General features: G+C 51.6%; 1 protein-coding gene across 1 annotated transcript in view; it reads right to left on the bottom strand.

Annotated features, from left to right (window-relative positions):
• Nucleotides 1-535: 535 nt before the first annotated feature.
• The window catches only part of LOC121274189 (plexin-A1-like), a gene marked incomplete at its 3' end in the record, with an annotated part of 98,803 nt that continues 74,986 nt past the window's right edge, over nt 536-24,352 (bottom strand). Inside the window, exons 5-8 of the mRNA XM_041181387.1 lie at nt 20,462-20,585; nt 16,796-16,949; nt 15,816-15,915; nt 536-650 (exon numbers count right to left, since the gene is read on the bottom strand). Of these exons, the coding sequence (XP_041037321.1) occupies nt 536-650; nt 15,816-15,915; nt 16,796-16,949; nt 20,462-20,585 (493 nt within the window). The remainder of the gene's footprint in view (nt 651-15,815; nt 15,916-16,795; nt 16,950-20,461; nt 20,586-24,352) is intronic.

Below are 24,352 nucleotides of genomic sequence, written 5' to 3' on the forward strand. Positions count from 1 at the left end.
GCTGGGTCCAGTTCAGTTTCTGGTCAATGGTAACCCCCAGGATGTTGATAGTGGGGGATTCAGTGATGGTAATGCCATTGAATGTCAAGGGGCAATGGTTAGATTCTCTCTTGTTGGAGATGGTCATTACCTGGTACTTGTGTGGGGTGAATTTTACTTGCCACTTTCAGCCCCAAGCCTGGATATTGTCCAGGTCTTGCTGCATTTGGACATGGGCTGCTTCAGTATCTGAGGAGTCGCGAATGGTGCTGAACATTGTGCAATCATCAGCAAACGTCCCCACTTCTGACCTTATGATGGAGGGAAGGACATTTGCCACACTTACCAGGCCGATAGGCCTCTGCTTTCACAGCCGACCATCAGCCAATGGCTGCTGGCTATTTGACTGCAGGGGCCGGTTCAGGTTGAAGGTTGCCTGGAACTCGAGGCTGCTGACAAATGCACAACTAAACACACATGCATGTGACGCACACACGAACACAGAGGCCTAGGCCTCAGATGAAGCCTGGCCTTTTCCTGGTGAGGGTCCCCTTACCTCAGTCATGTTCACTCGGCCCTCCTGGAAGGAGCAATCCCCTGCATCGTGCGTGCACACATGGCGGTATTTGCACCAGTGACAGGGGTAGGGTCCTCCGACACAGGACAGACATCTGACAGGGAGAGGAAGAGAGCAGAGTTACAGCACATAATTCAACTGACACCTCCTCACGTTTAATATCATGTATGGCCCCATGCAGCAGGAGTCTGTTACAGAGTTCAGATTGACGGTGAGATACACAGTAAAGCTCCCTCTACACCTGTCTCCATCAAACACTCCCAGGACAGGTACAGCACGGGGTTAGATACAGAGTAAATCTCCCTCTACACTGTCCCCATCAAACACTCCCAGGACAGGTACAGCACGGGGTTAGGTACAGAATAAAGCCCCCTCTACAGCGTCCCAATCATACACACCCAGGACTGGCACAGTACGGGGTTAGATACAGAATAAAGCTGCCTCTACACTGTCCCCATCAAACACTCCCAGGACAGGTACAGCACGGGGTTAGATACAGAGTAAACCTCCGTCTACACTGTCCCCATCAAACACTCCCAGGACAGGTACAGCACGGGGTTAGATACAGAGTAAATCTCCCTCTACACTGTCCCCATCAAACACTCCCAGGACAGGTACAGCACGGGGTTAGATACAGAGTAAACCTCCGTCTACACTGTCCCCATCAAACACTCCCAGGACAGGTAGAGCATGGGGTTAGATACAGAGTAACGCTCCCTCTACACCGTCCCCATCAAACACTCCCAGGACAGGTACAGCACGGGGTTAGATACAGAGTAAAGCTCCCTCTACACTGTCCCCATCAAACACTCCCAGGACAGGTACAGCACGGGGTTAGGTACAGAATAAAGCCCCCGTCTACAGCTGTCCCAATCATACACTCCCAGGACTGGCACAGTACAGGGTTAGATACAGAATAAAGCTGCCTCTACACTGTCCCCATCAAACACTCCCAGGACAGGTACAGCACGGGGTTAGATACAGAGTAAAGGCTCCACTACACTGTCCCCATCAAACACTCCCAGGACAGGTACAGCACGGGGTTAGATACAGAGTAAAGCTCTCTCTACACTGTCCCCATCAAACACTCCCAGGACAGGTACAGCACGGGGTTAGGTACAGAATAAAGCCCCCTCTACAGCGTCCCAATCATACACACCCAGGACTGGCACAGTACAGGGTTAGATACAGAATAAAGCTGCCTCTACACTGTCCCCATCAAACACTCCCAGGACAGGTACAGCACGGGGTTAGATACAGAGTAAAGCTCCCTCTACACCGAGACCATCAAACACTCCCAGGACAGGTACAGCACGGGGTTAGCTACAGATCCACATGCAGTGAAAATGAGGATAAGATCTATGGAGTGATAGGAACATGAGAGGCAGAAAGATAGAGAGAGAGGGAAGAAGGGAGAGGCAGATTGAGACAAAGAAAGGGACAGAGAGAAAGAAAGAGGAAGAGCAGAGGAGAGAGAGAGTGCGGGAGAGACAGAGAGAGGGGGAGATGGTGAGAGACATGCTGAGAGAGACAGTCAGACAGAGAGAAAGAGGGAGACAGACAAATGGAGAGAGAGATACAGAGAAAGAGAGACAGAGAGAGAGTGTGAGGGGGATTCACAGAGAGAGGGAGAGTGGCAGAGAGAGACACGCACAGAGAGAGAGAAAGAGTGAGAGGCAGAGGGAGACACACACACAGAGACAGAGAGGGAGAGAGAGAGAGAGAGACAGACAGAGAGACAGAGAGGGAGAGAGACAGAGAGAGACAGATTCAGAGAGACAGAGAAACACAGAGAGACAGAGAGAGTGAGAGATGGCGAGAGACACAGAGAGAGTGAGACAGACAGACAGAGATAGAGGGACACAGAAAGAGAGGGACACAGAGAGAGAGAGAGAGACAGAGAGAGAGACAAAGAGAGGGACAGAGAGAGACAGAGAGAGAGACAGAGAGAGATGGCGAGAGAGACAGAGAGAGAGACAGAGAGAGACACAGAGAGACAAAGAGAGTGAGAGATGCGGAGAGAGACAGACAGAGAGAGAGAGAGACACAGAGAGAGAGACACAGAGAGAGAGACAGAGAGAGAGACACGAGAGTGAGAGATGCAGAGAGAGACAGAGAGAGAGAGAGAAAGAGACAGAGAGAGAGAGACACATACAGAGGGACAGAGAGAGAGAGTGTGAGAGATGCTGAGAGAGAGATACACAGAGAGACAAAGAGAGTGAGGGAGAGAGAGACAGAGACAGAGAGAGAGACACGGAGAGAGAGACACAGAGAGAGAGAGACACACACAGAGAGAGTGAGAGATGCAGAGAGAGAGAGAGACATACAGAGAGAGAGAGAGTGAGAGATGCAGAGAGAGAGAGAGAGACACAGAGGGACAAAGAGAGAGAGAGTGAGAGATGCAGAGAGAGAGAGAGACACAGAGGGACAGAGAGAGAGAGAGAGAGAGTGAGAGATGCAGAGAGAGAGAGAGAGAGACATAGAGGGACAGAGAGAGAGAGAGAGAGAGTGAGAGATGCAGAGAGAGAGAGAGACACAGGGACAGAGAGAGAGAGAGAGAGTGAGAGATGCAGAGAGAGAGAAACATAGAGGGACAGAGAGAGAGAGAGAGAGTGAGAGATGCAGAGAGAGAGAGAGACACACAGAGGGACAGAGAGAGAGAGAGTGTGAGAGATGCAGAGAGAGAGAGAGACACAGGGACAGAGAGAGAGAGAGTGAGAGATGCAGAGAGAGAGAGAGACACAGGGACAGAGAGAGAGAGAGAGTGAGAGATGCAGAGAGAGAGAGAGACACAGAGGGACAGAGAGAGAGAGAGAGAGAGAGTGAGAGATGCAGAGAGAGAGAGAGACACAGAGGGACAGAGAGAGAGAGAGAGAGAGAGAGTGAGAGATGCAGAGATCAGCACACAATGATCCAGTCCATAGTCTGAGCTGGGGTTGGCAGCTGGGCCTGCAGAGTGCAAGGTGAGGGTGCAGGCACACATAGGCTCCACCCTGGCCTGTATCAGGAGTGGGAAGTTGTCTATCTCGTCAGTGCAGCAGCGCTCTGGGGGTGGGGGGAAGTAGGGGGGGGTGGGGGGGGGGGTGGCGGTTGGTGGGGGGTGGTGGGAGGGTGACAGGTCATTCTGCACTGCCCTCAGCTTTTGTTGGACATGGTCTCTGAGTCCCGGACTGGCGTGTGAATCAGGTGCTGGGAGCGAGAGAGTCATTTCCTTTCTCTCTGAGACAGGACAAACACTCGGGCCCTTCCCAGGCACCAGAACAAGAGCAGCTTCCCCCTCGGTCATGCAGTCACACTCCCAGGCAGAACGTCCCAGCACGTCCCACCGACAGGCTGCAGGTGTTCCCCCTCTCCCCGAGACATCCACCCACCCCCCCACCCCTTCTCCCCGGGGCTTTCCCCTCCCCTCCAGCTTCCCTCCCCCGCCTCCCCGCTTTGCATGTGTAGCCCAGAGAGAGGAGGGGGCTAGGGACTGTACAACTTCAACCCAAGGAAGAGGCAAGGATGCCCCCAAAGTGGGCAGCCGGAGAGAGAGGGAGAGAGAATAAGGGGGGGCGGGAGGGGGGTTGTGGGGTGTTGGGGGGAAGTGGGTGGCGGTGGGGGGGGGTTTCAGGGGCAAGAGAGAGGGAGAGAGGGAGAGGCAAAAGGGCGAGAGAGGCAACGTGAGAGGGGGAGCCAGAGAGAGACAGTGACAGCGAGAGAGGGAGAGAGTGACAGGCAGAGAAACAGAGAGGGGATGGAAGAGAGAGACAGGGAGAGACAGAGAGAGAGAGAGAGAGCGAGTGAGAGGGGGTGAGAAGGAGGGAGAGAGAGAGACCAAGACAAATGGGAGAGAGCGAGAGAGAGAGAGTGAGAGGGGGTGAGAAGTGGGGGGAGAGAGAGAGAGACCGAGACAAATGGGAGAGAGAGAGAGCGAGAAACAGAGAGAGAGAGGTGGGGGTGAGAGAGAGACAGGGAGAGGCAGAGAAAGAGAGTGAGAGGCAGAGAGAGAGAGAAAGAGGGGGCCCAATAGGGGGAGAGAGAGATAGAGAGAGAGAGGGGGAGTAAGAGCAAGAGACCGATGGAGAGAGAGTGTAAGAGGGAGAGACAGAGAGAAAGAGAGACAGAGGGAGGGGGGAGAGGGGGATAGAGAGAGTCAGAGGGAGAGACCAGGGTAGAAAGGGAGGCAGAGGGAGGGGGAGAGAGAGAGAAAGAGACAAAGAGACAAAAGGGGGGCGGGTGGAGAGAGAAGGGGATAGAGGAGAGAGAGGAGAGATAGAGAGAGGGAGAAAGAGAGACAAGCGGAGAGAGAGAGTGGGTAAGTGAGAGAAGAGGGAGGGAGACGGAGAGGGAGAAAGAAAATGGGGAAAGAGAATGAGAGAGAGAGGGACAGGCGGAGAGAGATAGAAAAGAGGGAGAGGGGAAGAGAGAGAGAGAGACGGAGAGAGAGATAGAAAAGAGGGAGAGGGGAAGAGAGAGAGATGGAGAGAGCGATAGAAAAGAGGGAGAGGGGAAGAGAGAAAGAGACAGAGAGAGAGAAAAGAGGGAGAGGGGAAGAGAGAAAGAGACAGAGAGAGAGAAAAGAGGGAGAGGGGAAGAGAGAGAGACAGAGAGAGCGATAGAAAAGAGGGAGAGGGGAAGAGAGAAAGAGACAGAGAGAGAGAAAAGAGGGAGAGGGGAAGAGAGAAAGAGACAGAGAGAGAGAAAAGAGGGAGAGGGGAAGAGAGAGAGAAAGAAAAGAGGGAGAGGGGAAGAGTGAGAGACGGAGAGAGAGATAGAAAGGGAGAGGGGAAGAGAGAGAGAGATGGAGAGAGAGAGAGAAAAGAGGGAGAGGGGAAGAGAGAGAGAGACGGAGAGAGAGAGAGAAAAGAAGGAGAGGGGAAGAGAGAGAGAGAGACGGAGATAGAGAGAGAAAAGAGGGAGAGGGGAAGAGAGAGAGGAAAAAGAGAATGAGAGAGAGGGAGGGAGAGAGGGGGTGGGAGAAAGACCAAGATTGACAGAGAGAAAGAAAATGAGAGATCGAGAGAGAGAGAGAGAGAGAAATAAAGAGAGAGACTGGCTGTCCTCTCCTGAAGGAAGTGGTCAAGGGGGCAGTGCTGATGTGTGGGACAGAGCAGAGTAGGTGGGGAAGGCAAGAACCAGCGAGCAGGAGGAGGGGGTAGCCCCACGACCCCACCCCTCAACATCCCCCTTTCTCTTCTTGCGAGGTGACCAGCCTGCCAGGGGAGGAGTGGGGAGAGACGAAACAGCTCGGAGTGGGGAAGCTGGTCTGACTGGGGGTGGGGGGGAGGAGGCGTGGTGGGGTTGGGGGGGTGGTGGTGGAGTGGGGGGGGGTGTGGATCACTGCGTCGCTGCTGGTCAGCATGGCAACAGGCCCAGGGCAGGGTACGAGGTTTCCTGAGCGTGGTGGGAGACCAAGAGGCCTCAGAGCGAGTGCTGAGGGCATCAAGAAGCTCCCCCATCCCCCGGCCTGCACACTGGATCGCAGTCCAGAGCCCCTAGAAACAGGCCATTCGGCCCCTCTGCTCCGTGCCGGTGTTTCTGCCCCCACACCAGCCTCCTCCCACCCCCCGACTTCATCACCCAGTGCACGGCATTCCGAATGGGATACGCAGTCCGGAACTGCGCACGGTATTCCAAGTGGGATACGAGGTCCGGAACTGTGCACGGTATTCCAAGTGGGATACGGGGTCCGGAACTGTGCACGGTATTCCAAGTGAGATACGGAGACCAGAGCTGTGCACAGTATTCCAAGTGGGATACGGAGACCAGAACTGTGTACAGTATTCCAAGTGGGATACGGAGACCGGAACTGTGCACAGTATTCCAAGTGGGATACGGAGACCGGAACTGTGCACGGTATTCCAAGTGGGATACGGAGACCAGAGCTGTGCACAGTATTCCAAGTGGGATATGGAGACTGGAGCTGTGCACGGTATTCCAAGTGGGATATGGAGACCGGAGCTGTGCACGATATTCCAAGTGGGATACAGAGACTGGAACTGTGCACAGTATTCCAAGTGGGATATGGAGACCGGAGCTGTGCACGGTATTCCAAGTGGGATACAGAGACTGGAACTGTGCACAGTATTCCAAGTGGGATATGGAGACTGGAGCTGTGCACCGTATTCCAAGTGGGATATGGAGACCGGAGCTGTGCACGGTATTCCAAGTGGGATACAGAGACTGGAACTGTGCACAGTATTCCAAGTGGGATACAGAGACTGGAACTGTGCACCGTATTCCAAGTGGGATATGGAGACTGGAGCTGTGCACAGTATTCCAAGTGGGATACAGAGACTGGAACTGTGCACAGTATTCCAAGTGGGATATGGAGACTGGAGCTGTGCACAGTATTCCAAGTGGGATACAGAGACTGGAACTGTGCATGGTATTCCAAGTGGGATACAGAGACTGGAGCTGTGCACGATATTCCTAGTGGGATACAGAGACTGGAATTGTGCGAAGTGTTCCAAATTTCACACAGACAAAGGGCTGATTTATAAGCTGCCAAGAGCTGGGTAATTTTGGGGGTAGGTAAATGCCAACATCTGGCGCCACACAGGCAGGAGACAACAATCAAATCCAGAGAGACACACTGGGCAACAAGCAGGATTCCTCACTTGCTTCATCACCCCTGCTCTCCATTGTTAGATTCCAGCCTGTAACTCATTCCCGGGTATCTGTTATTCTATATATAAACCCCACCCCGAACCCCTCGATTAGATTCCAGTCTGTAACTCACTCCCGGGTATCTGTTATTCTATAAATAAACCCCCCGAACACCTCGATTAGATTCCAGTCTGTAACTCACTCCCGGTTTTCTGTTATTCTATATATAAACCCCCCTGAAACCCTCGATTAGATTCCAGTCTGTAAACTCACTCCCGAGTATCTGTTATTCTATATATAAACCCCCCCTGAACCTCTCGATTAGATTCCAGTCTGTAACTCACTCCCGGGTATCTGTTATTCTATATATAAACCACCCCGAACCCCTCGATTAGATTCCAGTCTGTAACTCACTCCCGGGTATCTGTTATTCTATATATAAACCCCCCCTGAACCCCTGGATTAGATTCCAGTCTGTAATTCAATCCCGGGTATCTGTTATTCTGTATATAAACCACCTCGAACCCCTCGATTAGATTCCAGTCTGTAACTCACTCCTGGGTATCTGTTATTCTATATATAAACCACCCCGAACCCCTCGATTAGATTCCAGTCTGTAACTCACTCCCGGGTATCTGTTATTCTATATATAAACCACAAGATTAGATTCCAGTCTGTAACTCACTCCCGAGTATCTGTTATTCTATATATAAACCCCACCGAACACCTCGATTGGATTCCAGTTTGTAACTCACTCCTGGGTATCTGTTATTCTATATATAAACCACCCCGAACCCCTCGATTAGATTCCAGGCTGTAACTCACTCCCGGGTGTCTGTTATTCTACATATAACCGCCCCCGAACCCCTCGATTAGATTCCAGTCTGTAACTCACTCCCGGGTGTCTGTTATTCTATATATAAACCCCCCCGAACCCCTCAATTAGATTCCAGTCAGTAACTCACTCCCGGGTATCTGTTATTCTATATATAAATCCAAGGAACCCCGCGATTAGATTCCAGTCTGTAACTTACTCCTGGGTATCTGTTATTCTATATATAAACCCATATAAACACATACACACACACACACTCACATTCACACACTCATACATACACACACTCACATTCACACACTCACACATTCACACGCTCACATTCACACACTCATACATACACACTCACATTCACACACTCACACATTCACACACTCACATTCACACACTCATACATACACACACTCACATTCACACACTCACACATTCACACACTCACATTCACACACTCACACATACACACACTCACATACACACACTCACATTCACATGCACGCACATACACACACTCACATTCACACACACACATACACACACTCACATTCACACACTCACGTTCACACACTCACATTCACACACTCACATTCACACACTCACATACACACACTCACATACACACACTCACATACACACACTCACATTCACACACACACATACACACACTCACATTCACACACTCACGTTCACACACTCACATTCACACACACACATTCACACACTCACATACACACACACACATACACACACTCACATACACACACTCACATTCACACACATACATACACCCACTCACATACACACACTCACATACACACACTCACATTCACACACACACATACACACACTCACATTCACACACTCACATTCACACACTCACATTCACACACACACATACACACACTCACATTCACACACTCATTCACACGCTCACATTCACACACTCACATTCACACACTCACATTCACACACACACACATACACAAACACACATTCACACACACTCACATTCACACACACTCACATTCACACACAATCTCGTGCACACACACACACACGCACACACATTCGCACACATTCACACACTTACATTCACACACACATACACACACTCACCTTAACACACACATTCACACACTCACATTCACACACACTCACACATACACAGACACACATTCACACACACTCACATTCACACACACTCACATTCACACACTCATTCACACACAATCTCATGCACACACTCTCACACAAGCACACACATACATTCACACACTTACATTCGCACACTCACATTCACACACTCACATTCACAGATACTCTTGTGCACACACACACACACACACACATTCACACACAGTCACACATATACACACACACATTCACACACTCACATTCACACACTCAGATTCACACACACTTTCGTGCACACACACTCACACACACACATTTGCACACTCACATTCACACATACACACATTCACACACTTACATTCACACACTCACACATACATTCACACACTCACATTCACACACACTCACATTCACACACTCACATTCACACACAATCTCATGCACACACTCTCACACAAGCACACACATACATTCACACACTTACATTCACACACTCACATTCACACACTCACATTCACAGATACTCTTGTGCACACACACACACACACACTCACACATTCACACACTCACATTCACACACTCACATTCACTCACTCTCTCGTGCACACACACACACACACACATTCACACACAGTCACACATATACACACACATTCACACACTCACATTCACACACTCAGATTCACACACACTTTCGTGCACACACACTCACACACACACATTTGCACACTCACATTCACACATACACACATTCACACACTTACATTCACACACTCACACATACATTCACACACTCACATTCACACACACTCACATTCACACACTCACATTCACACACAATCTCATGCACACACTCTCACACAAGCACACACATACATTCACACACTTACATTCACACACTCACATTCACACACTCAGATTCACACACACTTTTATGCACACACACTCACACACACACATTTGCACACTCACATTCACACATACACACATTCACACACTTACATTCACACACTCACACATACATTCACACACTCACATTCACACACACTCTCGTGCACACACACACACACACACAAACAAACATTCATACACTCACATTCACACACACACACACACACTCACATTACAGACACACACTCTCTCACACACACACATTCGCACGTACACACACTCTCACACATACACACTCACATTCACACACACACTCACATTGATACACACACAAACAAACAAACAATCACACACACACAGACACACACAGACTCTCTCTCACACACAGACAGTCTCACACATTTACACTCTCAAACACAACGACACAATTCTGCTCGACCACCCCCCTCCCCCCCACCCCTCTCCGTGGGAGCGAGTTCCACATTCTCCCCGCTCTCTGGGTAAAGACCTTTCTCCTGAATCACCCCCCGATTGGATTTCTTGCGGACTGTCTCGTATTGACGGTCTCTAGTTCCGCTCTCTCCCCCACAAGAGGAAGCACTCTCTCCGTCTCCACTCGATCCAAACCTTTCAGTGTTTTAAAGAGCTCCATTAGGTTGACCTCCCGCAACATCACCCTTCGCTTATCAAGCGTGGAGAGAGGCCCAGCCTGTCGATCTTACCCCGATAAGGAGTCAAGGGTTAACTCCGCAGAAATATCAACGTATAGTGTCCCTGGGGGTCTGCAGGCAGGGGTATGGGGGGGGGGGGTGGTGGTCAAGGGGTCAGTACTGAACCCACCCCCTCCCTCGCCCACAACAATGTGAAGGGATTGGAGAGAGGGCGGAAAGGATTCATGAGAACGGTTCCAGGGATGAGGGGACTTCAGTTCCGTGGATGGATCGTAGAAGTTGGGACTGTTTCTCCTCGGAGAAGAGAGAAGGTCGAGAGGAGATTCGATCGAGGTGGTGTTCAAAATCACGAAGTGGGGGGTGGGGGGCGGTCCGGGACAGAGCGGACAGAGGGAGAAACTGTCCCCATTGGCGGGAGGATCGAGAACCAGAGGGATGCGGATTTAAGGCGAACGGTAAAAGAAGCGAGGGAGAGGCGAGGAGAAACATTTTCACGCGGCGAGTGGTTAGGGTCTGGAACGCACTGCCTGAGAGTGTGGGGGAGGGGGGGAGGCAGGGTCAATCGAGGCTTTCCAAAGTGGGGGGAGATTTGGATCATTATCTGAGGGGGAAGAATGTGCAGGGTGATGGGGAGAGGGCCAGGGGGTGTGGGGGGTGGGGGGTGGGACTAGGTTTGGAGGGCCAGCACAGACACGATGGGCCGAATGGCCTCCTTCTGTGCCATTCTGTGGGCCTGAATTCCCAATGAGCTCCCTGACTCCGGGAACAGCTCCAGTCACTGCCAACTGGCGCATTCCCAATTCTCTCCCGGAATAATTCGCCTCCCGATCACTTCCCACTGTGAAGCTATAACACAGGAAACCCAGGACCCAAATCTGTTTTGTTCGGCTTGGTAGGCCTCTGGTCTCGTTCCTATGGCAACCCAGCAAGTCGGCTGCTGGAAGTGTTAAATATCACAGGGTGGAATGGGTCGAATTTATGTCTCTCTCTCTGTCTCTCTGAGAGAACATGACCTCACCCAGATCTCAAAATATAAAGGAAACAGAAATTGAAGGATGATTTGTTTTTGCACTGGTTGTTCTGTGATAAGAAAAGATTTAATGAGTGAAAATTCAACCTTCTCTCTCTCTCTCTCTCTGTCTCTCTCCATCTCTCTCTCTGTCTCTGCCTCTCTCTCTCTCTGTCCCTCTCTTTCTCTGTCCGTCTCTCTCTCTCTCTCTCTCTCTGTCTCTCTCTGTCTCTCTCTCTCTGTCTCTCTCTGTCCCTTTCTCTCTCTCCGTCTCTCTCTCTCTCTGTCTCTCTCCATCTCTCTCTCTGTCTCTCTCTCCGTCTCTCTCTCTCTCTGCCTCTCTCTCTCTGTCCCTCTCTTTCTCTGTCCGTCTCTCTCTCTCTCTCTCTCTCTCTGTCTCTGTCTCTCTCTGTCTCTCTCTGTGTTTCTCTCTCTGTCTCTCTCTGTCCCTTTCTCTCTCTCTCCGTCTCTCTCTCTGTGTGTCTGTCTCTGATAAATCTCTCTTCTGTCTCTCTTAATTTCACTCTCTCTCTCTCTGTCTCTCTCTACCTGTCTTTCATTCTTCCTCTCCCTCACTCTCTCTCTCTCTCTTGTCTCTTAGATTCTCTCTCTCTCTGTCTCTCTCTCTGTCTCTGCCTCTCTGCCTCTTTCTTTCTTTCTGAGGCCATTCAGCCCTCTCGAACATGTTGCATAGGAACAGGAGGAGGCCATTCAGCCCCTCTCAAGTCTGTTACACAGGAATAGGAGGAGGCCATTCAGCCCCTCTCGAGCCTGTTACACAGGAACAGGAGGAGGCCATTCAGCCCCCCTCAAGCCAGTTACTTAGGAACAGGAGGAGGCGCATTCAGCCCCCCTTTCGAGCCTGTTACACAGGAACAGGAGGAGGCCGTTCAGCCCCTTGGGTCTGCCCCAACATTCAATCAGATCACTGACAGATCTGCTCCTGAGCACCACCTACCTACAATGGAGGGAGGGATGGTGGGAGGGAGAGAGGGATGGAGACAAGGATAGAGGGACCGATGAAGTGAGCTATTGAGGGAGAGATGGAGAGATTGAGGGAGGGAAGGAGAGCGGGATGGAGTTAAGGAGACAGGGAGAGAATAAAGGAGAGCTGTATAGAAGGAACCGGGGGGGAGAGGAGAGAGTGAAGGAGAGAGAGAATGCAGAAGTGGTGGAGCAAAGGAGGATGGGGATGGAAGCATGGAGAGAGGGATGGGGGGAAGGAGAGGAAGGGCAGGTCAGAGGGAACATGAAAGAGACAGAGCAAAGGTGGGAGGGATGGAGAGAGGGATGGAAGGAAGGAGAGACGGAGAGAATAAAGAAGGGAAGTCGAGAAGGAGAGAGAGGGAAGGAGAGAGGGAGAGAATGAAAGAGGGAAGGAGAGAGGAAGGGGAGAAGAGAGGGATGGGGGAAGGAGTGAAGGAGAGAGGGAAGGAGAGAGGGAGAGAATGAAAGAGGGAGGGGAGAAGAGAGGGATGGGAGAAGGAGTGAAGGAGAGAGGGAGAGAATGAAAGAAGGAAGCAGAGAGGGGGAGAAGGAGAGAGGGAGGGGAGGGGAGAAGAGAGGGATGGGAGAAGGAGTGAAGGAGAGAGGGAGAGAATGAAAGAGGGAAGCAGAGAGGGGGAGAAGGAGAGAGGGAGGGGAGGGGAGAGGGATGGGGGAAGGAGGGAAGGAGAGAGGGAGAGAATGAAAGAGGGAAGCAGAGAGGGGGAGAAGGAGAGAGGGCGGGGAGGGGAGAGGGATGGGGGAAGGAGGGAAGGAGAGAGGGAGAGAATGAAAGAGGGAAGCAGAGAGGGGGAGAAGGAGAGAGGGAGGGGAGGGGAGAGGGATGGGGGAAGGAGGGAAGGAGGGAGGGAAGGAGAGAGGGAGAGAGGGAAGGAGATAGCGATGGAGGGACAGAGAGAATGACGGAGGAGAGAGTGATCGAGGGAAGGTGTGAGGGGTGAAGGGCAGGCAGGCGAGGGGGATGTACAGGGTGAAGAATCGAAGGAGCGAGAATGAGCTAACAGGTAGCGTTCTCAACAACAAGCACTCCCTGTGGGCTGCCATCCCCATTAAGTCTCCGTTGAGATGAGTTCACAGCCAGATTGTAAATACTTTATTAGAAGCACTCGGCAGATGGGAACTTTCATCTGGCACCTGCGCCCGGGAAGGGGGAGAGGTTTCTACCCGCCTCCTGAAACCATTCTCTCTCCTCGCACCCTCGACATGCTGCTCCTGAGGCAGCCGCTCCTCGGAGGGACAGAGGGGACCACCGAGGGGCAGGCAACTTCTCCGACGGCTTAATGCCCTTCCTCAATACCCAGCTCCGGAAGGGAGCTAGTTATCGGACACGCCGCCGCCCCCCAGCCCCCACCCCAGGGAGCAGGCCTGGATGCTGGGACAGTCCCCAAACTCACCCAACACAACACCCACACCGGGAGTGACCGGGATATCAGAACAACTCAGCTTATCGAGAGCCTCCCCTTCTCCCCTCAAACCAGCAGCAGCAAGTGGATTCCCTCCTGTTGCTTAACCCCAGCCTTGGTCCAACTCCCTATCTCTGTAACCTCCTCCAGCCCCTACACCCCTCCCTATCTCTGTAACCTCCTCCAGCCCCTACAGCCCTCCCTATCTCTGTAACCTCCTCCTGCTCCTTCACCCCTCCCTATCTCTGTAACCTCCTCCAGCCCCTACACCCCTCCCTATCTCTGTAACCTCCTGCAGACCCTACACCCCTCCCTATTTCTGTAACCTCCTGCAGACCCTACACCCCTCCCTATCTCTGTAACCTCCTCCAGCACCTACACCCTCCCTATCTCTGTAACCTCCTCCAGCCCCTACACCCCTCCCTATCTCTGTAACCCCCTGCAGACCCTACACCCCTCCCTATCTCTGTAACCTCCTACAGCCCCTACACCCCTCCCTATCTCTGTAACCTCCTCCAGCATCTACACCCCTCCCTATCTCTGTAACCTCCTCCAGCCCCTATACCCCTCCCTATCTCTGTAACCTCCTCCAGCCCCTACAACCCTCCCTATCTCTGTAACCTCCTCCAGCCCCTACACCCCTCCCTATCTCTGTAACCTCCTCCAGCCCCCGACAACCCTCCCTATCTCTGTAAACTCCTCCAGCCCCTACAACCCTCCCTATCTCTGTAACCTCCTCCAGTCCCTACAACCCTCCCTATCTCTGTAACCTCCTCCAGCCCCTACAACCCTCCCTATCTCTGTAACCTCCTCCAGCACATACAACCCTCCCTATATCTGTAACCTCCTCCAGCCCCTACAACCATCCCTATCTCTGTAACCTGCTCCAGCCCCTACATCCCACCGTATCTCTGTAACCTCCTCCAGCCCCTACACCCCTCACTATCTCTGTAACCGCCTCCAGCCCCTACACCCTCCCTATCTCTGTAACCTCCTCCAGCCCCTACAACCCTCCCTATGTCAGATTTACACTCCCGCAAAGCGCCCTGGGGACATTATATGCCATAAATGCGCTTTATATAAAGATAAGATATTGTTATTGTTGTTGAAATAGGTAAACAAATGTAACAGTCTCCAGGGGCTCAACAGCCACCACCTGATCCTAATGTAGCTCAGTCAGGAGGAGAGTAGCCCAGGTACATTGACAGGGACAGTATAGAATGAGCTTTACTCTGAATCTAACCCTGTGCTGTACCTGTCCTGGGAGTGTTTGATGGGGACGGTGTAGAGAGAGATTTACTCTGTATCTAACCCCGTGCTGTACCTGTCCTGGGAGTGTTTGATGGGGACAGAGTAGAGTGAGCTTTACTCTGTATCTAACCCCGTGCTGTACCTGTCCTGGGAGTGTTTGATGGGGACGGTGTAGAGGGAGTTTTACTCTGTATCTAACCCCGTGCTGTACCTGTCCTGGGAGTGTTTGATGGGGACGGTGTAGAGGGAGATTTACTCTTTCTCTAACCCCGTGCTGTACCTGTCCTGGGAGTGTTTGATGGGGACGGTGTAGAGAGAGATTTACTCTGTATCTAACCCCGTGCTGTACCTGTCCTGGGAGTGTTTGATGGGGACGGTGTAGAGGGAGCTTTTCTCTGTATCTAACCCCGTGCTGTACCTGTCCTGGGAGTGTTTGATGGGGACAGAGGTTCGCGACTGATGAGTTACTTACAGCTGATGGACACTGCAGTTGTAGAAGACGAAGTAGGTGACGGCAAAGAGCTTGTTTGTCTCCTTTGATTTCAAGTGGAGTTTGATAACATGTTTGTCCCCTGTGAAGGAACAATCCTGTGTTAGATTGATAACATTCATGGCTCTTCAGAGCAGAGTGAATTCCTAACAGTTCCCGAGTGTTTAAAGAGCCTCCTTCTGGGGGAAGCGCAATGTCGACGGACAAGCCCTCTCGGCCCTGCTGCACCCACCCCTTTTTAGGACCCTCCGTCCCATTGCTCCTGGATAGAGTAGACCAAATTTCCTTTCCCGCATTCGGAAGTCCCACTTCACTTCATGGCCAATCCCGCACCCTTCCGAGGCATGGCTGCCATTCCAATTTAAGAATCGCGCCTGCCGCGGAGAGCACAGCATGATCCCACGGACAGCGCTGTCGTTAATGCTGCAGAGCTGCCGTGCATTTCCTTACCATTCTTTACAAATGATTGGTGTCTCACTGAGGACTTAATTTGCAGCACCACCCCACCCTCCCCCCACCCCCCGGTGCTCCCTCAGCACTGACCCTCCAACAGTGCGGCACTCCCTCAGCACCGACCCTCTGACAGTGCGGCGCTCCCTCAGCACTGACCCTCCGACAGTGCGGCGCTCCCTCAGCACTGACCCTCCGACAGTGCAGCACTCCCTCAGCACTGACCCTCTGACAGTGCGCCGTTCCCTCAGCACTGACCCTCTGACTGTGCGGCACTCCCTCAGCACTGACCCTCCGACAGTGCGGCGCTCCCTCGGCACTGACCCTCCGACAGTGCGGCACTCCCTCAGCACTGACCCTCCCACAGTGCGGCGCTCCCTCAGCACTGACCCTCCGACAGTGCGGCGCTCCCTCAGCACTGACCCTCCGACAGTGCGGCACTCCCTCAGCACTGACCCTCTGTCAGAAACCCCATACACTCAGGAACTTGTGCAGCAACTGCGTGTTCATACCATATCCATTGGTGATAAGTGGGATCTTCTTCAGTGATGGTGAAACACAGTGTATTTCATTTCCCTCGATCACCCCATCACTCTCTGAGATATCTTCAAAAGAACAGCTCACACCTCCCGAAAGATCCGGAACATTCCTCGCACGCAGAATCAGCTACAAGACAAATTATTAATGATTATTTTCATCATAGTAAAACCCTTACATAACACTCTGATATACCCCACACCCCTCACAGTAACACTCTGATACACCCCTCACTGTAACACTCTGATATACCCCACACCGCTCACTGTAACACTCTGATATATACCGCAACCCTCACTGTAACACTCTGATATACCCCACACCCCTCACTGTAACGCTCTGATATACCCCACACCGCTCACTGTAACACTCTGATATAACCCACACCCCTCTCTGCAACACTCTGATATACCCCACACCCTCACTGTAACACTGATATACCCCACACCCCTCACTGTAACACTCTGATATATTCCACACCCCTCACTGTAACACTCTGATATATTCCACACCCCTCACTGTAACACTCTGATATACCCCGCAACCCTCACTGTAACACTCTGATATACCCCGCAACCCTCACTGTAACACTTTGATATAGCCCACACCCCTCTCTGTAACACTCTGATATACCCCACACCCCTCACTGTAACACTCTGATATACCCCACACCGCTCACTGTAACACTCTGATATAACCCACACCCCTCTCTGTAACACTCTGATATACCCCACACCCTCACTGTAACACTGATATACCCCACACCCCTTACTGTAACACTCTGATATTTTCCACACCCCTCACTGTAACACTCTGATATATTCCACACCCCTCACTGTAACACTCTGATATACCCCGCAACCCTCACTGTAACACTTTGATATAGCCCACACCCCTCTCTGTAACACTCTGATATACCCCACACCCCTCACTGTAACACGCTGATATATTCAACACTCCTCACTGTAACACTCTGATATACCCCGCAACCCTCACTGTAACACTATGATATACCCCACACCCCTCACTGTAACACTCTGATATATTCCACATCCCTCACTGCAACACTCTGATATACCCCACACCCCTCACTGTAACACTCTGATATACCTCACACCCCTCACTGTAACACTCTGATATACCCCACACCGCTCACTGTAACACTCTGATATACCCCACACCCCTCACTGTAACACTCTGATATACCCCACACCGCTCACTGTAACACTCTGATATACTCCACCACCCTCACTGTAACACCCTGATATACCCCACACCCCTCACTGTAACACTCTGATATACCCCACACCCATCACTGTGACACACTGATAAACCACAACCCTCACTGTAACACTCTGATATACCCCACACCCCTCACTGTAACACTCTGATATACCCCACACCCCTCACTGTAAAACTCTGATATATCCCACACCCCTCACTGTAACACTCTGATATATTCCACACCCCTCATTGTAACACTCTGATATATCACACACCCCTCACTGTAACACTCTGATATATTCCACACCCCTCACTGTAACACTCTGATATACCCCACACCCCTCACTGTAACACTCTGATATATCCCACACCCCTCACTGTAACACTCTGATATACACCACACCCCTCACTATAACACTCTGATATACCCCACATCCCTCACTGTAACACTCTGATATACCCCACACCCCTCACTGTAACACTCTGGTATACCCAACACCCCTCACTGTAGCACTCTGATATACCCCACACCCTTCACGGTAACACCCTGATATATCCCACACCCCTCACTGTAACACTCTGATATACCCCACACCCCTCACTGTAACACTCTGATATACCCCACACCCCTCACTGTAACACTCTGATATACCCCACACCCCTCACTGTAATACTCTGATATATCCCACACCCCTCACTGTAACACTCTGATATACACCACACCCCTCACTATAACACTCTGATATACCCCACATCCCTCACTGTAACACTCTGATATATCCCACACCACTCACTGTAACACTCTGGTATACCCAACACCCCTCACTGTAACACTCTGATATACCCCACACCCCTCACTGTAACACTCTGATATACCCCACACCCCTCACTGTAACACTCTGGTATACCCAACACCCCTCACTGTAACACTCTGATATACCCCACAACCCTCACTGTAACACTCTGATATACCCCACACCCCTCACTGTAACACTCTGGTATACCCAACACCCCTCACTGTAACACTCTGATATACCCCACACCCCTCACTGTAACACTCTGATATAGCCCACACCCCTCACTGTAACACTCTGATATACCCCACACCCTTCACGGTAACACCCTGATATATCCCACACCCCTCACTGTAACACTCTGATATACCCCACACCCCTCACTGTAACACTCTGATGTACCCCACACCCCTCACTGTAACACTCTGATATACCCCACACCCCTCACTGTAACACTCTGATATACCCCACAGCCCTCACTGTAACACTCTGATATACCCCACAGCCCTCACTTTGACATGGAGTCTCAGCCATGCCTCCCAACACAACAGACCTAGAATTTGACCCGAGCATGGATGGTTTTAAATGTGTAAGGCACAAGCAGAGGGAGGTAGTCAGGACCTGCCCTGGTCGGATGTTTCCCCATTGTCTCCCCTACCAGCTCAAGACACAGGGTACATTTCAATTTGTCCTGGTCATGTGCAGGTGCCTATTCAATTGGCCACTCTTCATGCCCCATGGTCAAAAGCAGCCAATACTCAGCCAATATGTTTAACTGCGACGCCCCCGTAGTCGAACGTCAGGTCGATACTAATTAACAGCTGCAACTGGGATAAATGGTGATGCCTCCCACTGTTGAATATCAGTCCATTGCTCAAGGAACTTGGATCAACTGTGAAGCCTCCCCATAGTCAAACGTTAGGCCAATACTAATTGACAACAGCAACCAGGATAAACTGTGATACCTCCCTTAGCCGAATAGCAGACCAATACTCAGTAATCAGGGTGACCAACATCCACTTCACTGCCCACCATAGTCAAATGCCAGGCCAGTATTCATTGACAATGGCAACTAGGCTCAGCTGTGATGCCCCCATAGTTGAACGTCAGGCCCATATTCATTGACAAGAGCAAGTAGGATTAACTGTGATGCCTCCCATAGTCTAATGTCAGACCAATACTTAGACAAGAGCAACTAGGATCAACTGCGATGCCCCCGTAGTCGAATGTCAGGCCCTTTATTGGCAGGAGCAACTAGGGATCAACTGCAATGCCCCCCATAGTCTAATATCAGACCAATACTTAGACCAGAGCAATTAGGATCATCTGCGATGCCCCCATAGTCAAATGTCAGGCCTATATTCATTGACAGGAGCAACTAGGATCAACTGCGATGCCCCCCACAGTCAAATGTCAGGCTAATACTAATCAACAACAGCAACCATGATTAACTGCAATGCCTCCGATAGTTAAATGTCTAGCCATTACTCACTGACAAGGATTATCTGTGACCAATCCTTCCCCCACCACCCCCCCCACAACCGCCACTCCCCACGTTGCCGTATTCGCAAAGCCTCGCCTGCCGGGTGTTCCGGTGCCTGTGCCGCCAGCTCGGATACTGACCGGAACGTCGGGCATCATGACGGAGAGGTTGTTTGGCCGCACGGTGAGCTGGACGCAGCGGTTGGACTCGGTGGCGAAACGCTGGGGCTCGTCAGCTCGGTGGCACTCGCTCCTCTGGGTGCACCTGGACGGGGTTTGTCGGTTGGGGGGGGTTGGCGGGAGGAGGTTGTGGGGGGAGGTGGGGGGGAGGAACAAAGAGACAACTTAGGCCAGTGGTGAGCGTTACACAGGGGCCAGAGCCAGCATCTGTGTGTTATCAGGCAGCAGCAGATGCAGAGTCCCAGACACAGAGAGTGACAGACACAGTGACAGACACAGAGAGCAACAGACACAGAGAGTGACAGGCACAGTGACAGATACAGAGAGCAACAGACACAGAGAGTGACAGACACAGTGACAGACACAGAGAGCAACAGGCACAGAGAGTGACAGACACAGAGAGCAACAGGCACAGAGAGTGACAGACACAGTGACAAACACAGAGAGCAACAGGCACAGAGAGTGACAGACACATTGACAGACACAGAGAGCAACAGGCACAGTGACAGACACAGAGAGCAACAGACACAGAGAGTGACAGACACAGTGACAGACACAGAGAGTGACAGAATGAAGGATGCAGAGAGTGACAGATACAGTGAGTGACAGACACAGGGACAGACAGAGTCACAGACACAGAGAGCAACAGGCACAGGGAGTGACAGACACAGTGACAGACACAGAGAGTGACAGAGTGACGGACGAAGAGAGTGACAGACAGAGTGACAGACACAGGGACAGACAGAGTGACAGACAGAGAGAGTGACAGACACAGAGAGTGACGGACACAGGGACAGACAGAGTGATGGACACAGTGATGGACACAGTGACGGACACAGTGACGGACACAGGGACAGACAGAGTGACAGACAGAGAGAGTGACAGACACAGAGAGTGACGGACACAGGGACAGACAGAGTGATGGACACAGTGATGGACACAGTGACGGACACAGTGACGGACACAGGGACGGACACAGTGACAGACACAGTGACGGACACAGTGACGGACACAGGGACGGACACAGTGACGGAGACGGTGGGGAGTGAGATGCACAAGGTGAAAATATCTGTCCAGCGTCTTCCCCACCCGACTCTCTCCCAGCTGCTTCCCAGGGACAGGATGTCAGACAGATCACTCTGTGTGATGAGGGAGGTGAGGGTCTCAGGGTCAGATCCCAGGGGGAACCATTATACAGGCTTTTAGCATTGAGTAACTTAAATGGATCAGTGACAGGGATGAACGGGGGGGGTGGTGCAGAGGCCCATTCAGCCTCTCCCCCGGGAGCCTCCACAATCCACAGTTGTTGACCCTCTGCTCAGAGCACGGGGTAGGTACCCAGGCTGCCTCTTCGAGCAGCGCTCGATCGCTCTCAGGGTCCGAGAGCTCTAGACGGCTCCCCCGGTGTTACACACACACGTGCCCACGGCGCTCCCTGTCTCACAGCCTGATGTGTGAAGGGCTAATGGCTGATCTCACGTCTGCCCCCATCGGGGGCCCTTTCCACTCCCACCCTCCATCAGTTTCGAGCGGACGAAATCTCTGATGTAGCCCTCGCTGCCTACCGCCCCCACCCCACTCCCCTCCCACAGTGCTGCGCTCCCTCAGCACCGACCCTCCGACAGTGCGGCGCTCCCTCAGCACTGACCCTCCGACAGTGCGGCGCTCCCTCAGCACTGACCCTCCGACAGTGCGGCGCTCCCTCAGCACTGACCCTCCGACAGTGCTGCGCTGCCTCAGCACTGACCCTCCGACAGTGCGGCGCTCCCTCAGCACTGACCCTCCGACAGTGCGGCACTGCCTCAGCGCTGCCAGTTACAGTGTTAAAGGGGGATCCTCTCTGGGGGGGAGAATATTCTTTCAGTGGGGAGCAGCAGGATCCCAATAAAGAAATGTTTCTACTTGTTTTGGACGGACATTGTGGAGTCACAGCGTTTGTTGCTGGGTGATTGTCAAAGACAATATTTGATTTTCTAGATTTTATGATGTTTCTGTCCCATGAAAATTAATTATAGTGCATCTAAATGTAAAATTATCTATCACTCAAACCTCTGTCTCCATCTCTGTCTCTCTCTTTTAATGTTTGCGACTTTATTAGTCCCCAAGTACCTTCTGCTCTCCATTTCCCTCTCTCCTCATCCCTCTCTCTCCCCACCCCTCTCCTCCTCTCTCTCTCCCTCCCTCTCTGCCACTCTATTGCCCCCCCTCCCTCTCTCTCCTATCCTGCCCCTCGCTCTCTCCACCTCTCCATCTCTGTCCCTCTCTCCCACCCTTGTTCTTTCTCTGCCTCTCTCCCTCCCCAATTTCTGTCTCTCTCCCTCTCCTGCTTTCTTCCACCTCTCTCCGCTCCCCATTCCACACCCTTTCTCTCACTTCCTCTCCTCCTTTATCTCCCTACCCAGTCTTCCCACCCCTCTCGCTCTCTCTCCCCATCTCCCTCCCTCTCTCTCTCTCTCACCCTCTCAGTTCCTCTCTTCATCTCTCTCTCCCTATTTCCATCTCTCTCTCTCTCTCCACATCTCTCTCTCTCTCTCTCTCTCTCTCTCCACACATCTCTCTCTCCACCTCTCACTATCTCTCTTTCTCTCTCTCCATCTCTTTCTCCATCACTCTCTCCATGTGTCTCTCCATCTCTCTCTGTCTCCCTCTCTCTCCATCCCTCTCTTTTCATCTCTCTCTCCATCTCTTTCTCCACCACTCTCTCCATCTCCCTCTCCATATCTCTCTCTGTCTCCCTCTCCCTCTCTTTCTCTCTCTCTCTCCATCTCTCACCATCTCTCTTTCTCTCTCTCCATCTCTTTCTCCATCACTCTCTCCATGTGTCGCTCCATCTGTCTCTCTCTCTCTCCCTCTCCCTCTCTCTCCATCCCTCTCTATTCATCTCTCTTTCCATTTCTGTCTCCACCTCTCTCTGTCTCTATCTCTCTCTCCCTCACATGAGGCAGGGGCCCCCATCTCTCACACACACAATGGACTAGCGCCAAAAAGAAAGGGTTTACCAAGCTGGGTAAAGGGGGCTTGTGTGTGTGAATGTGTGTGTGTGTGTGTGTGTGTGTGTGTGTGTGTGTGTGTGAGTGATTGAGTCTGTCTCTGTGTGTGTGTCTCTGTGTGTGTCTGTGTGTGCGTGAGTGTGTGTGTGTGTGTGTGTGTGTGTGTGTGTGTGTGTGTGAGTGTGTCTGTATGTGTGTCTGTGTGTGTGTGTGAGAGTGTGTCTGTGTGTGTGTCTGTGTGTGTTTGTCTGTGTGGGGGAATGTGTGTGTGAGATAGAATGTGAGTGATTGTGTGACTGAGTATGAGTTTGTCTGTGTGTGAGTGTGTGAGAATGTGTGTATATGAGAGAATGTGTGTGTGTCAATGTGCGTGTGAGATAGAATGTGAGTGTATGTGAGTGTGATTGTGTATGTGTGTGTGTGTGAGATAGATTGTGTGTTTGAGTGTGTGCGTGTGTGTGAGATAGAGTGAGTGTGTGTTTGTCTGTTTGTGTGTGTGTGACAATGTGTGAGTGTGTGTATGTGTGTGTGAGTGTGTGAGATAGAGGGTATGTATGTGTGTGAGTGGGTGTGTCTGTGTGTGTGTGTAAGTGTGAGTGTGTGTGTGAGTGTGTGGGAGATAGAGTGAGTGTGTGTCAGTGTGTGTTTGTCTGTTTGTGTGTGTGTGTAAGTGTGTCAGCGTGTGTATGTGTGTGTGAGAGATAGAGGGTATGTGTGTGTGAGTGCGTGTGTCTGTGTGTGTAAGTGTGTGTGAGAGTGTGTGTGTGTAAGTGTGAGTGTAAGTGTGCATGTGTGTAAGTGTGTGTGAGTGTGTGTGTCTGCGTGTAAGTGTTTGTGTATGTAAGTGTGAGTGTGTGAGTGA

This window comes from Carcharodon carcharias, assembly GCF_017639515.1.
Source record: "Carcharodon carcharias isolate sCarCar2 chromosome 35 unlocalized genomic scaffold, sCarCar2.pri SUPER_35_unloc_13, whole genome shotgun sequence".
NCBI lineage: Eukaryota > Metazoa > Chordata > Chondrichthyes > Lamniformes > Lamnidae > Carcharodon > Carcharodon carcharias.